The sequence below is a fragment of the Poeciliopsis prolifica genome, unplaced genomic scaffold, assembly GCF_027474105.1.
Source record: "Poeciliopsis prolifica strain line A6 unplaced genomic scaffold, Auburn_PproV2 SCAFFOLD020, whole genome shotgun sequence".
NCBI classification, from domain to species: domain Eukaryota; kingdom Metazoa; phylum Chordata; class Actinopteri; order Cyprinodontiformes; family Poeciliidae; genus Poeciliopsis; species Poeciliopsis prolifica.
This window is the reverse complement of record NW_026562395.1, coordinates 9,814,168-9,829,261: the sequence shown is the minus strand read 5'-3', so window position 1 is coordinate 9,829,261 and position 15,094 is coordinate 9,814,168. Positions and strand designations below refer to the sequence as shown.

The 15,094-nt window shown below is 40.7% G+C and overlaps 1 protein-coding gene across 4 annotated transcripts; it reads left to right on the top strand.

Annotated features, from left to right (window-relative positions):
- The first annotated feature begins 277 nt into the window (after nt 1–277).
- ufl1 (UFM1-specific ligase 1) lies at nt 278–11,883 on the top strand. 4 transcript variants are annotated; one of them, XM_055044396.1, is made up of 20 exons: nt 278–470; nt 2,540–2,685; nt 2,759–2,787; nt 2,869–2,966; nt 3,518–3,632; nt 3,766–3,896; nt 4,022–4,080; nt 4,861–5,007; nt 5,631–5,806; nt 6,902–7,081; nt 7,172–7,298; nt 7,362–7,484; nt 8,991–9,111; nt 9,184–9,350; nt 10,055–10,185; nt 10,256–10,336; nt 10,927–11,012; nt 11,089–11,269; nt 11,338–11,493; nt 11,684–11,883. In XM_055044396.1, the coding sequence occupies exons 1-20, from the start codon at nt 397–399 to the stop codon at nt 11,858–11,860; spliced, it is 2,505 nt and encodes an 834-aa protein (XP_054900371.1). In that variant the 5' UTR covers nt 278–396; the 3' UTR covers nt 11,861–11,883. The 4 variants fall into 4 exon arrangements, with proteins under 4 accessions (XP_054900371.1, XP_054900370.1, XP_054900373.1 ...); XM_055044395.1 differs by having other exon boundaries at nt 5,631–5,809; XM_055044398.1 differs by having other exon boundaries at nt 11,338–11,883.
- Nucleotides 11,884–15,094: the final 3,211 nt, after the last annotated feature.

The following is a 15,094-nucleotide window of genomic DNA, read 5'->3' as shown; positions in this document are numbered from 1 at the left end:
GGAATCCTAATATAAAAATTAGCTCAAATACTAAATTTGTTTGTAATTATTAGTGTTCTATGTTGTTCTTGTGTGCTCTTTTTTGCAATATAATAAAATAAAATAAAATAAAAATTGTCAGATTTTTTTTTTCTTGAGAAAAAAAAACATATCAGAAAAGGTTACGCACATAAATAAATAAATAAAAATCAGTGACCCAGAAAAAAAAAATCTCAGATTGCTGGATTTGGCCCAATTTTTGTGTGTTTTACTTTTTACCTCCAGGCTTGCCGTCCTACGTCACCGTATGTTGACGTGTTGCTTTGTGGCAGACCTATTCTTCAATTGCCAAACTACTGTGGACAGGTGAGGTGAAGCGCTGACAAAGGATTGTCCTCGTGCTTTGTTGGGGGAAAAATGGCTGACTGGGAGGAGATTCGCCGGCTGGCCGCGGACTTTCAGCGGGCTCAGTTTGCGGAAACAGTACAGAGGTGAGACCGTTAGCTCGAATGCTAACATGAGCTAACGCAGCTGGTTAAGGCAGCTCACTGTGGGGACTGTTATAGATTAACTGCTGGCTAAATGAACTGGTTGAAACGTATGCGCACCGCAGATGTTTCTGAATTGTAGGTGGCTTTGTTGATGTCTGTTGAAAAATGCTACTTGTGTGACAAAACTGTTTGCAAAAGTTTACTATAAATCCCATTTGAAGCAAATATGTTTAATGTTGCATATGAAAAATATGTTTCAAAATAAGTTTCAATAAAGCAGCGTTCAGTGTGCTTCGAAAACACCGAGCATAACTAGGCCAATGAGTAACACGACAATCCCATTCACATTCAGGTTCACCAGAATAAATTAATTTAATCTCACGAACAGCTGCAATGTAAACCTGACTGGAAGGTTTCTGCTTTTAATAACCAGCACTGATCAGAGAAACATTGGAATTGAGTCTTAAGTTCCTGTAATGTGGGTTAACACTTCTAGCTTAGTGTGTGTTTTGGGCTCAGATCCTGCAATGTAACCGCACTGTTTCTGGTCTTTTAGCGAGACTATCCACAGGAAGTGTCGCTAAACATTGAGGTTAGTGTCATTACATTTAATAAAATTTAAATCACGTACCTGATGGTGTTGCTTGTGGTGTTTACGTGTCCAAATATCGATGAATATCAAGTAATGTCGATAAGTTATATACTGCAATAAAATCTAATCTAAATGATATAAAGTTAACAGCCAATGTTATAGTTAGTGGTGATGTCCAATTGGACAAGTAAAAATTACAATAATAAAAGTTCCTACATTTTACTGTCAGATACCACCAGCAGATTATGAGCCAGATCAGTAAATGCAACACAGCTCGGGAGAAAAGACTAGAATTGCGAAATTCATAGTTTTAAATTCTGTTTATTCTGCTTTTGACAGCCGGTGGTTACCTTAACAACCAGTATCTAACAGCTGATCCTTATGTTTCTGTTGTTGGTTATAGCACTCAAAGCTCACTGCCTGGAGGTAGCTAATTGCTGTCTGCCAGAGCTAGAGGCCAAGAAGCCACACAGTTCTTCCGTGAGAACAACTCAGTTGTTATAACTCATCTATGCTGGAAGAAGTAAAGTTCATGCAAGAGACCCTTTGTTTTTGTCGTGTATCTTCAACTACCCACACGCCTCCGTCACACCGGAAACCAAAAGCACGACAATATTCAATTTTTAGACAATAAAATGCTCCAAAATATGAATTAGACGAAAGCGCTAACTGGACTCATACCGGCAGTTGCTGAGCTCCGAGAGCGGTTTTTTCCACTACACTATATCGATCGACAGATGTGTAATCATCCTACTTGTTATTGATTCTGATCTAACTGACACCTCGCGTTTTAATTATGAGAAAAAATATCAACAATAAAGGAGAAATTGATCTGGGGCAGCCATGTCTTCTGTAAATTAACTAGGAGATAAACTATAACATCTTACAGAAACAGTGTTTAAAAAATTGTTTCTATTGTTTCTGTGGAACTGAAATATCATACAATATGAGGGAGATGTGAAAAACAACATAGCCAGTCCATCTTTTTAAAAATGTATTTTTAATCCCATGGCTCTTCAACATTTATGTCGGCTTTCAAGGATTAATTTTTGCTTTGAGATCTGTTTATGGCATCTTGAGATCTATTTTGATCTTCATTTGAAGAGTTTCAGCCTTTGAAGCAACACATAAATCAGGAGAAGTTCTGCCTAATTTACATGTTTTGGTGATTTTGCAGATGAATTGTTAGACCAATAAAAGTCTTTCTAATTAGTTATTTCCGAGATCTTAATGGGTGTCTTATGGAATCGGACAGTACTTTTGCAAAAAAAATTTGTTTTTTAAGGTTATTGCCTTTTTTACTTCCTGGTTCGGTAAAGGGATCCTAAAAAACATCTGTCTTTGCCAGCTGCTGCCACCAGTTAATTCAGACACCAGTTAATTTATAAGAGGACTAGTTTATTCAAGTGTGTAAATGTGAAGAAAACCTTGGTGGTATTTGTTTCAAAAGTCTCCTGTGTCTCTAAACCATTTCCAGGTTGTCAGAGAGGAACTGCATAGAAATCATCACAAAGCTGGTTCAGGACAGGAAGTTGGATGTGGTGCACACTCTGGATGGGAAGGAGTACATCACTCCAGCTCAGATCAGCAAGGAAATCCGGGACGAGCTGTATGTCCATGGAGGTCGGTACAACATAAAAATATATCAGACAGCCTGTTGGAATTGCAGATGGTTATATTTCAGTGTTTCCTGCAGGAAGAATCAACATTGTGGATCTGCAGCAGGTTTGTTCCCATTCAGTGACCTTCCATCTCCATCTGCTGAAGTTGTTGTTGAGATGTCCTTTAAATTATACTTTCCTTTAGATCATCAACGTGGACTGGGTCCATGTTGAAAACAGAGCCAGTGATATTGCCAAGTCAGATAAAAACGTCCAGCTGGTTCTGGGACAGCTCATTGATGAGTGAGTACAAGCAGAGGATGACTCCCATCCAATCAGCTTTCTGTTAGGAGATCATTAATTTATGTAATCAATTAACCAAAATTAATATGGTAAAGTCCCATCCTTAACTGTATGCCTTTTTTTAAAGGCTTTATTGGGTCTTAATTGCCTTGATTTGAAAATTGTTTGACAGGAAGGTAGGTAATAAGAGAGGGAGAAGACATGGGTCTTAAGGCTCAGACTCGAGCCTATGACAGCTACCTCAAGGACTGAGGCCTTTATATATGGGTTGCGCTTTACCCTGGTGCCACCACAGCATTCCCCTTATTTGACATTTTAAATTACTTTTTAAGATGCATAAATTAATTTTATATCTCTAGATTTGAGCATACAGTATGTTGAAGGTAAAATTCTGAATGTTAAACAAGTCGCATGTTGTTTCCTTTCATTTCCGATAAAAATGTATGAAAAGTCTCATCTAATTCTGTTCATACTCCCCCGGTGGGACAACTGGCTGACCTCCTAACTGAATAAGGATAATTGAGCTGTTTTCTGTATCCTGTGCTGTGCAGCGCCTACCTGAACCATCTGGCTGAGGAGGTGAACGACAAACTGCAGGAGGCCGGTTTGATCAGCATGGCAGAGCTGTGTAAAAGCTATGACCTCCCAGGAGACTTCCTAACTGAGGTGAGTCACCTCATGATGTGCATTTTTGTCCCCGCCTTGCTCTAGGCTCAGACAGTCAGTCACAGGGGAGTTATTGCTGAGTTAAGCATTTGAGGATAAAAATCCCAATCAGGATTGTTTTTTCTCACTTCAGGAAGTTTTGAAACGCCTGGGAAAACTCATCAAGGGAGAGATGGACCAGTACAACAGAGGAGTGATCTTCACCAGAGCTTTTGTTGCACGTCATAAAGCCAGAATCAGAGGCCTGTTCAGCGGAATCACAAGGTACAACTGAATCCTCCCATAAAATATTCCCTGTATAGAACACAGAAATGGTGTGTGCACATCACACACGTTTGGAATTATTGGAACTTGTTTGGATATCAGTCTGGTGATGTTGTGCTCTGCAGACCAATACCCATCAGCAGCATGATTGCAGCATTTGGATTTCAGGAACATCTCCTGTACAGTAAGAAGACTTTACATTGATCATTTCATATCATTTAAAGGGGCAGTATTATGTATACCGTATTCTCCAGAGTATAAGTCGCTCCGGAATATAAGTCGCACAAGCCATAAAATGCATAATAAAGAAGAAAAATACATATATAAGCCACACTGGACTGTAAGTCGAGGGAAATTTATTAAAACAAACTATGAGAAAAACTGCATCTTATAGTCCGGAAAATACGATAATTTACTTTTTTGAGCTTTACATCTTCTTGTATTGAAGTGTTGCTTTGATTCGCTCAAGCATGTTTGAGAAATCATTTCATCTCCTGTGGCAACCATTCTGCTGTGCAAAACCTTGTGTGGGCCTGGCCCCTCCTGCTCGGAGCTTCTGAGTTTCTGAGCTTCTACCATAGAGAGCAGCCCTGCTCTGGGACTTCCCCACTTAGTTCCTCCAGAATAGTGAGCAGCAAAAACCAAACACCTGGTGAAATTGCACATCTGCAAACTGCAATGCTGGGAAAACATTGTTGAAGGTTTATTAGTGATGTTCTGATGACTTCCTGAAGGTGGAGTTCCAGGAAGAGCATGTGGTCCAATTACAAGATGTTTAATTACCAAGTCAAATTTCTTTGGTTGTGCTTAAAACAAATTAAAGCATTTCTATAACAAATGAAGGTCACTTCAATACTTGATCGAGCTACAAAATGTCAGTATGTGCCAGGAAAATACATAATACTCCCCCATAAAGTGGGTGTTTTGTTTTTTGTGGGTCTTGATTTGTGCATTTTTGTCCCAGCCGTTTTGGAGGAGCTAGTGAACAGCGGACGTCTGAAGGGAAGCGTAGTGGGAGGACGACAGGACAAGGCTGTGTACATCCCTGACATCTATGCCAGAACTCAGAATGCCTGGGTGGACTCCTTCCTCCAACAGAATGGATACCTAGGTCTTTGCTTTTGTTACTGGAGAAATTCACTAGATCAGAGGTGCTCAAGTCCAATTCTCCACCCTGCATCGCATTCTCAAAATGCGTGAATCAAAAGGCTGACTTACTGGTAGTTTGGGAAGTCAGCCTTTTGGCTCACACATTTTGGGATTTTGCCATTAATTGATGTAAATCAATTAATCTAAAAGTTGCAGGGTGGCAGTTCTTGTGGACTAGGTTCTGTAGAACTTTGAAATATTTTTAAATTGGTCATCTTAAACTTTCTGCAGCATTCTGTGGTTTAATTGTTTCCCCAATTAAATAATTAATTGGGGAAACAATTAATTATTTCCCCAAGATTACCACTCTCTTCTATTTTTAACCTTCCATGCATCAGTCTTAAAAAAAAAAAAAAAAAAAAATATATATATATATACATATATATATATACATATATATATATATATATATATATATATATATATATATATATATATATATATATATATATATATATATGTATATATATATATATAGTTTTTTTATATAAAAAAAAACTTTTTCAGCATCTTTTAGCTTCCTTCTAGAACTGTTCTACTGCTGCTCTCTTCAGCTCGAAGCATCTTCTCCTTTTCTTTCTGCAGAGTTTGATGCACTGCTCCGTCTTGGCATCCCTGACCCATCCAGCTACATCAAGAAGCGCTTCAGATCCAGCAAGCTGCTATTCCTGCGCGCCACCTGCGTGGGTCAGGCTCTGGTGGATCAGGTGGAGGCCTCTGTGGAGGAAGCTGTTAACTCTGCCACATGGACCGACCTCCAGGTGGTCAGCTCAGATCACCATGACAATCTCTTGGCCCCCCCACCCAGCTCCAATTAAATGTGTGGATATGACTGTAAAGGAGGGATAGTGTGTTCCTCAGCTACATTCTAATTATTTATTATGTAGATTATGCATCATTATGGTGCTCAGCACACATAGACACACATAGACTGAACTAAAACAGAACAGTTTTTATTTTGCATTTTGATCAACATATTATTTCTCAAATTCTAATAGAATGGTAAAATATAAAATTAAATTTATCCTCAACCACATAAAGTTCACAAAACTCCCAGAAATGTTTTTCTTCTGGCAACCCTCTTTGAATCTTCCCACTTCATTCACCAGAGGCACTGTACATTTTTCTTAATGAATACATGGAGAGCTCTGTCTTTTTATGTTTAAAGTGGCAGTATTATGTAAAATCCACTTTTTGAGCTTTATGTTATTTTATAATGCTATTCAATGGGATTGTGCTTTAATTCTGTCATGCATATAAGAAAATTCTTTACTGCAACCATTTAGCTGTGGATAAATGCCGGGATGGGCATAGCCCCATCTTTCAGATGCAGCTCCTCCGCAGAGCTACAGTTTCCAAGTTGCTGTGCTTCCTCTTAATTGAGCAGCTCTCTGTTGCGACTCCCCCACTCAGCTCTGCCAGACTAGCCAGCAGCAATTTGTAAACAACTGGTGGAACTCCACATGTGCAGACAGAGATACTGTCCAGTAAACGCTGTTAAAGAGGAGCCATCTTGTGGGAACTTCCTGAAGGCAGAGTTTCAGAAAGAGCTGGAGTTTTTAAAGAGAAAGAGGCCCAATTTCATATATAAAACACATAATTCTACCCTTTTAACTTTACAACCATCTCGGTTTGAAATACATCCTTAATCTGAATGCAACTTTTAAGTTTGGGTTTTCTGCCAATGTTTTGCCACCCCTGATCTGTATACATCGTGAACATGCATTGTTTAATTAAATCACTGCAATTGTCCCTATAAATATTATGTAAATCTCAAAGGGAAGAGCTAGAAATTCCTGCTCCGTGAATGTTTGACCTTTTTCTGGTTCTCATTGGGCTTTCTGGTCATGTTCCAGTCGGTTCTGCCTAGCTGTCTTTCCATGGAGGACATGGGGATGCTCATCAACCAGGCCCTGAGGAATGCCAATGTGCAGTCCCAGGCCAGAGTTCTCGGGGGCACTGTGGTGGTCAGTGAGAAGTTCATCGGCATCTGCCAGGCACTATTTGAAGACACCATGCAACAGAAGGCTCAGAAGGTAGAGTTTTCTGTCCCTGGTGCCTTCCTCTGTGGAGAATTCCTGTGCTGAGCTAGCATGATTTCTGATTTCTGCTTCTGTGCTGCTCAGGAAGTAAAGAACAACCCAGTGTTCCTGATAACGGAAGAGGACCTGAAGGAGGCGTCCGCTCTGTTCGAGAGCGCTGCTCCGTCCAAGAAAGAGAGAAGGGGTGCCGAGCGCAGGAAGAAGGCTGCAGGTCCGTCTGCTTCAGTAGTATAGGATCTATGCAAGTGTTGGGCTCTAACTTGTTGTCTTCCAGAGGGTGGCGGCAGTGCCAAGGCTGGTGGGGGGGGCAACGCCAGGGAGATCCGCATCCGTAAGACCAAGAAGAAGGGCAGGAGGGACGAGGACAGCGATGAGGAGACAGGAGCATCACAGCAGAGTATGCTGGCACCATTCTCTTTACTAGAATGTAACAGTAGCTGTATTTCCTCTACAAATGCACCTACAGCACATTTTCTCCTGAAAAAATACAATTTCTCAATAATGGTGTTTCCATTAAATAAGGAATCAAAGTGAAATAACCCATGAATAAGCTTGTTCATGATAAGTCAAGTGTTTTTTAACCTTTTTTGAGCCAAGGTACATTGTTTTCATCGAAAGAATCACCAGGCACACCACCAACCAAAAATGTAAAAATATTATACTTCATTGCTGCATATATTAAATATATAATTATTATCAAAGTGGCTTGAATAGGAATCAAATAAACACAAATATGTATTTTTTATTGTATTTTAGATTTCTTATTTCAAATTGCACTTAAATGTCTATTTCAAAAATATGTCTGAACAGTGACACAAGGCCAAGAGTTGAGCATGTCCACTAATATCAGTACACTCAGCAAGTTGCAACGCAAATTTCTCACTGATACGGATCTTTTCCAAAACCACATTTTTGATATCTGCAGACATGTCATCAATACGTCTGGAAATTGTGTTATCTGAGAGAGGGACTTTTGCTATTTCTTTAACCGCTTCAGGCCCGAGCTTCTCATTTACAATTGCTATACATGCGGGTAATGTTAATGTCTCTGCCACAGTGTGGGACCTTTTTGATTTAGCTACAGGTTCAGCTACGTGGTAGGTGGCTTTAAGGGCTCCTACATTTACCTTTGTGGTTTTTCTCATTAAAGTTGGCTGTTTCTCCATGTGTTTACGCAGGATAACAAAATAGTTGGCATTCTTGTTTTGAAGCAAAGGGTGTTTCATTTGGAGATGGCGTTTAAGTACCATAGAACTGTTGGATAGCTTTTCACCACATACCAAGCACAATGGAGTTGGTGTTGTTGCATCCCCAGTAAAAGTAAATCCAAATGAAATGTAACTCTCACTGTACTGTCTCAAGCTCACGGTATTTGCCTTCTGTTGATATCCACTCCTACTAGGGCACTCCTACTAGGGCATTCATCTGGGTCCGAATTTTATCCAGGGACCAGATAGGAGTTAACATATTTTCTTTTCAAAAATTTTTCCATCTCTGTCATCATAGTCTTGCTAGATACAATGCTCTCACCCCTACCCGTCACATTCCTGCATTCTCTTGTTTTAATGTACGATGCTATGTACTTACAGTTTTGTGAAATACATCTATTACGATACAGCCAAAGATCCACCTCACCATAGTATGACTTTTTATTTTAAAAAAAAGGTGATTTTTGTTTCATTTTATTGTATTTTTTTCCAAAATCAGTGTTTCCATTTTACAAATTTATATTGGTAATTTTAATTTAGCTTTTCCATGTTTAATGGAAACACAGCCTGTTCATTGAGCTTTACTGTCTGCTTGGCACCCAACACCCTGGGTTGTCAGGCTGTTTTCCTTTCTGAGTGGCAGATTTAGTGGGAGTTTTGCACTGAGGCTCATCAGTGTGTTCTACTCTACCAAGGTCGCAACAGGCCAGCCGAGGCTCCCTTCATGACCCAGGAAGAGATTGCTGCTATTCTGGAGGACAGACTAAACGACTGTCCTGAAGACATCCTGTCTGAGCTGGCCGAGTTGCTGGTCAGGTAACTTACCACATCTAGCTCAACTCACTTTCCCCTCACACAGTAGTCAGTGTCTTGTCTCCTTCGCTGCAGGCCTCTAACCAAAGCTTACCAGGACGTCCTGAGAACCGTCTTTATGTCCTCCAACAATTCTCCATCAGCGGCCTGCAAGAAGAAGAGCATGAAGGATCTGCAGGAAGAGATCAGCAACCTCAACAACAACATACGGCTGTTTGAGAGGGGCACCAAACTATTCTCAGGTCTGCCCCGCTGAATTATTCGTTTAACATACAGCTGAATCAGTCCTGCATGCATGCAGCAGATCACATAGTTTATCAAGTATGAAATATGAAATGGAGTGTATATATATTTCATTATTAGGACTAAGTAACAACTGAAAATATTAAATATGAATGGAAAAATGTTTGAGTTTCCTTTTCTAAAGGATTAAAAAGAAAATTTCTAAAAAATGTATGTTCTTTATGTCCATTAGATTTGGTATCTCATAAATTCACTTAAATGTTTTTAGCCATCAGTATTCTGGTGCTTCAATTTCTTTTGCGAAAAATACACCTTTAAAAATAGCCAAAATATTTTTTCGGCTTCTTGACCAATGGCCTACCTTAAATTATGGTTTTAAACTTGTCCTGTGGTTTTTAACTGTCCATGATTAAAAGTAATTCAGACAACAAACTTAGCATTGAAATAATCTTTTAAATATTTAAAATAACAAATGGAAAATATTAACTTTCCGAAAGTGTGCCTTAAATTCTGATAATTTGTTGGTTGGTTCAGATTCTAAAAAAAAAAAAAAACAGGTGAACCAGCCTTTAATTAGTTTATTCCTTTTAGTTTATTCCTCTTGTGATAATAATTCTGTTTAGAATAAGTATTTCAAAAATCTAGAAAATAGAAGTTTTGTGGAGTCAGCATCAGGTTCCAGTTCTGAATCTCCTTGGTACAGATGAAACTCAGATCCAGATCACCAAGCACATCCTGAAGACTTTGTGCACTGATGTAACCAACATTCTGGTGAACTTCCTGGCTGCTGACCTGATGATGTCAGTCGACAACCCCAGCACCATCACCGCCGAGGTTGGCTTCTGAGACTCCCACTGAAACCAGCCACGGTTCCGATGATTCTGACTGTCCTGTGTTGCTTCAGGTCAGAGTTAAGATTCTGGGCAAACTGTCAGAAGAGACCAGAGGTCCTCTCATGAAGCTGCACAACTGCCTCAATGGCAAGGTGAGCTGTGAACTGGAAGGTGGGACTCCTGAGGAAACCGTAGGTCTGTGGTGCCCAAAGTTGATTTAGTTCTCTCCCTGGTTTAACACACTTGGAGCAAATGATAGCTCATTAGAAGGCCTTTACAGGGGTGGACAATCCCTGCCTCCAGTGTCCTCTTAGATGTCTCCCTGGTCCAACACACTTGAATCCAATAGCTGAATCACCTCCTAAGTGAATGACCTCATTGTTTGACTGAGGTGTGTTGAAGTAGAGACACATTTAAACGTTGCAGGAGACCGGTCCTCAAAGCCTGGAGTTGCCCACCCCTGCAGCATGCAGTAACAACATCCTGAAAAGGTCATTATTACCACTAGGGCAGTGTTTCTCAATTCTGGCCCTATGTCCCCCTGCCCTGTATGTTTTAGGTGTTTCCCTTCTGCCACACACCAGAGTGAACCCCAGCCATTGGGCTGGAGGCCTGTCTCCACCCCAATAGCTGCTGGAGATATGCCTCTTGTTATCTTTGCAGCTTAACGTTTCTTTTAGATTGTAGTACTGATTCTGAAATTCTGATTCTGATTCTGTATTTAATCTGAAATCTCTTCCAGTCAATGGAAGACTTCCTGAGAAACTTGGAAGCCTCTGCAGAGGCCTGCAGCTTCATGCTCAAGAAAGGAGACAAGAAGAAGGAAAGGTAATAGGAGCACTGGGATCTGAACTGTATCTGGATGTTTTCACAAATCAGAGGTGTATTAATGTGCTGCATGCAGACAGGCGCAGTTCCTGCACCGCCAGGCCCTGACAGAGCAGCTGAAGGAGGTTGAGGATCCAGCACTTGTGCTGCACCTGACCAGTGTGCTGTTGTTCCAGTCCTCCACCCACTGCATGCTGCATGCGCCGGGCCGCTGCGTCCCACAGATTATCGGCATACTGACGGGCCGCATCCCACTGGTACGTCCGGCATGGGTCACTACAGATCCACAAATACCCAGCAGCTGATGTGTGTGTTTGTTTTCCAGGAGCAGGAGCAGCTGTTGACTACCTACCAGAGCCTGGTGGTGAAGCAGCTGGTGTGTCAGAACCAGAGAAGGAAGCAGAAGGAGGAAGATGGTGATGAGGAGAAAGAGGAGGAAGCCAGGAAGGTCCACGCCCAGCTGCTGACCCTAACACCCCAGGTGAAGCAGCTGGTGCTATCCCAGAGGAAGACATCTGTCAACGAGGACTGAAAAAAAAACATCTTTGTTCCTCTACCTGCTTCAATGTAGTGTCAGACTTGCATGTCATGAGTTATAAATGTAGGAATCATACCTGGAAATCTCTCACCACGTGAAGCAATAACCATGGCAACGTCCTTCTTTTTGGCAGGACGGGATCAGGAGGGGTGCTGGTACCTATCTAACGTTTAAGCTGAGAGGTGGCATACACCTGACAGACTGGCAACAGGGGACACCCTTTTATTTTTATTTTCTTTATTTTGTGTGCGTGTTAGTTTTGTCTGAGGATAAATGCGGTTCAGTTTCATTGTTTACATTTAAACAGTGAAATATTAAAATTGTGAAAAAACATCGGGTTTAATGATTCTTGGCATCACTGCATCTAGTCAGATTTCAGTATATTCAGGTGAGTTTTGACACTGTAGTTTGTCACAGAAAAAGTGTTCTGTCTCACGCCAGGGGAAAAGTATTTACGTAACTTTAGACACAAAGTTAATTATTAAACATGCCGATTTGTGCATAAAATATGGCACAGCAAATTTTTTGTGCATACACATGCTTTAAATATGAGGCTGCTGATTTTACTCATTTTGCCCGATGTTGGCACACAAGACGTAATCGAGAGAATCCAATTAAAGGATTTTCAAAATAAAAAATCCTCCAGACTGAGATAATATATAAAACAGAAATCTTTAATTATTTCTTATGCGGCTGGTACCAATTGGTCCACTGACCGGTACCAGTTCACAGCCTGGTACTACAAATCCTATAATGCTCTGCAGCTGTTTTGCCACCAAAGCTAAAGTAGGTTTCTTTGATAGTTGTCATACCAACCAGTTCCTCATACTACAACAGTGACAGTGGTACACATTCCCAAAAATGACAAAGGCAGAAAATAGAAAATTTCCTGACGGGTGGGAGGCTGAATATCTGTTTACATATATAAAAGACAAAACTGTTTGTCTCGTTTGTGGAGCCAATGTGTCTATAACTAAGGGGTATAACATTAGACGACATTATGAAACGAAACATCAATATTCATGATGTCCTGGACAAGATCTGAGGACATGACTCAAAGAGGCCAGAAAGTGGAGGAGATGAAAAGAAGTTTGGTTTCTCAACAGAATATGTAGTGAAACCTCAACACCTCCCGTCTGGTCAGCAAAGTAAATGGTAAAACTTATATAGCGCTTTTCCAGTCATTTTGACCACTCAAAGCGCTTTACACGAGAGTCACATTCACCCATTCGCACTCACAAACGCACACACCTTCATACACCGATACGCAGACTGGTAGGTAATTTGGGGTTAAGTGCCTTGCCCAGAGGCACATTGACATGTGGCAGGAGAAAGCTGGAATTGAACCTTCCGATTGCAAGACGACTACTCTGCCAGACTGCCACAGTTGCCCACCATGAAGCTGCAGATATGTAGAGAATTACCAAATATAGCAAAGAGAAGTGGTCCAACCACAGAGTGCTGTGGTACGCCACAAGTAATCCTGGAGTGTGAAAAAGAGTTACAGTTCACATGAGGAAACTGGAATTTGTCAGACAGATAGGATTTAAACCTAAATGTACCATTGATGCTTACATAAAGCATGATATTCTGGTCCTGTTTTGCAAGTCTAAGCAAACTCCTTGGATAGAAGCTAAGGAGTGTCTATCTAAGGAAACGCCTTAGATAGATCCTTATCTAAGCTTCCTTAGACTTGGATGTGAGTCTTGACTAACATTTCGAAGCACTTTATGATGACCGATGTTAAGGTTATCATGAAGTGACAGGTCTGTCCCTATGGAGCATGGAAGACCAGAGTCTGTTGCTCATCTTCTGTGTCAGCATTCCTAGAGAAACAAACAAAAAACAACCAACAGAATAATATAAACGCATGTGAGATATGGAGATCATTTGCAGATTTATTTTATATGTGAATCATCTTCTGAGAGTAGGTGGCTCTGGTTTTGAACCAGTCATCCTTTTGAAATTGAAATTCCTCAGACGTTTTTCACTTCGCATCAAGGAAGAAACCATAAGAAACAAGTAAGTAGAAAAAAAAAAGAAACTGGCCAGGAGAAACGGCTCAAGATTTCCATGACAATCTTGAGCATGTGTTTGTATGATGACCTCACAGATGCAAAGCCCTATTCAATACTGCCTCCTCTCCATGGATGCAACATCATTGCACACTAGGTCCTAAATCAAGCACTTAATTCAGCTACAGCTTACTTTTTGAAAATGTATTGATTTATTTACACATGATATATAAGATGTGTGCAGTATAGAGTACACCATAATTTATTATTTAGACTTGTTGATCTGGGACCTGAGTTTGAATTTCACACCACAAGGAACCATTGTGTATTTCAAATCATTTCAAAATGGTATGATACTAAAACTCTGAGTCTTTGAACACATTTTTGTATGGTTATGCCTATAACTCCCCCCTCAATTAAGAAATAATGGCTATCCCAGTAATAATTGACCAGGATTCCCAGTTTTTCATCAAAGCAATGAGAGTAATCAAAGAGATTACAAGGAACAGAAAAGCTGAGTGGTATGGTTTTATACAGAACAATGAGTTCTACATTAGGAAATGTTAATTCCACTGAATTAGCTTTTTCCTGATGAAAGAAAAAGCTTCAGACATTAATTCAGTGGAATGTAGTTAAATTTTGTGATGACAGGCAAAGCAGTTTTGCCAACACAAAGCCCAGCTTCCCATGTGACTCGAGTTTGGCTGCAGGTTTCTAAGCCTGATGGCTCTGGATGCTCCTCAGCCTAAGGGAACAGACCAAGGTAGGTGGATAGGTGATATGGAACTCCTGCATCATGAAGCGTTGCAAGAAGTGAAGTGTTAAGGGTCTTCTTCCTCCTCAAGAGATGGAAAGAAGAGCTTCTATCGCTCCACTCTGGATTGCTGCATGTGGGCCTTTTCTTCACTCTGCTGACATATAACTGCTATGCAAAACACCCCAGCTGTCATATAGCGAAGTTTGCTTTTGACAAAATTCACTGTATGTATTTGCATGAGTAAATACAGAGAGAAGACCAAGATATTGGATTTCAGAAGGGACAAAGAAACTCTTCACCCCCTCAAGGAGGTACCTTGGACCTCTAAACATCATGACACAGGAGTTCCACGTCATAATGCACAGTCTGCTCCAGCCCTTTCCTGAGGAGGTGAGGAGCAACCAGAGACATCAGACCGAATCAAAATAAAGCAGGTCTCTACCCACATCATGGATATGAGTCTTGACTAGCATCTAGAAGCACTTTATGACAACCGATGTTAAGGTCATCATGAAGTGACAAGTCTGTCCCTATGGACAGACTGGAGGACAGCGGCAATTGTGGCGGTCTTTAAGCATTTTTTAAAATGCCAGTCAGGTATTGAAGGGGCCTGTGCACATTAGCCGACATGTGCACTCCCTCTGGGATGTTGTCAGGACCATCAGGTTGATTTCCTAGAGGGTCTTTCTCACAATAGAGGAACGTGTCACCAGGTGGTGCTGAGGTGGCCGTTAGGATCGTCAAAGCGGGCATAGAACTTATTGAGTGGGTC

What these genes read in the sequence shown, in the direction of transcription:
- ufl1 (XM_055044395.1), top strand. Translation starts at nt 397, where the DNA reads ATGGCTGACTGGGAGGAGATTCGCCGGCTGGCCGCGGACTTTCAGCGG. An exon ending in TTTGCGGAAACAGTACAGAG is followed by an intron (nt 471 to 2,539) that starts GTGAGACCGTTA and finishes AACCATTTCCAG; the next exon opens with GTTGTCAGAGAGGAACTGCA. An exon ending in GACAGGAGCATCACAGCAGA is followed by an intron (nt 7,485 to 8,990) that starts GTATGCTGGCAC and finishes TACTCTACCAAG; the next exon opens with GTCGCAACAGGCCAGCCGAG.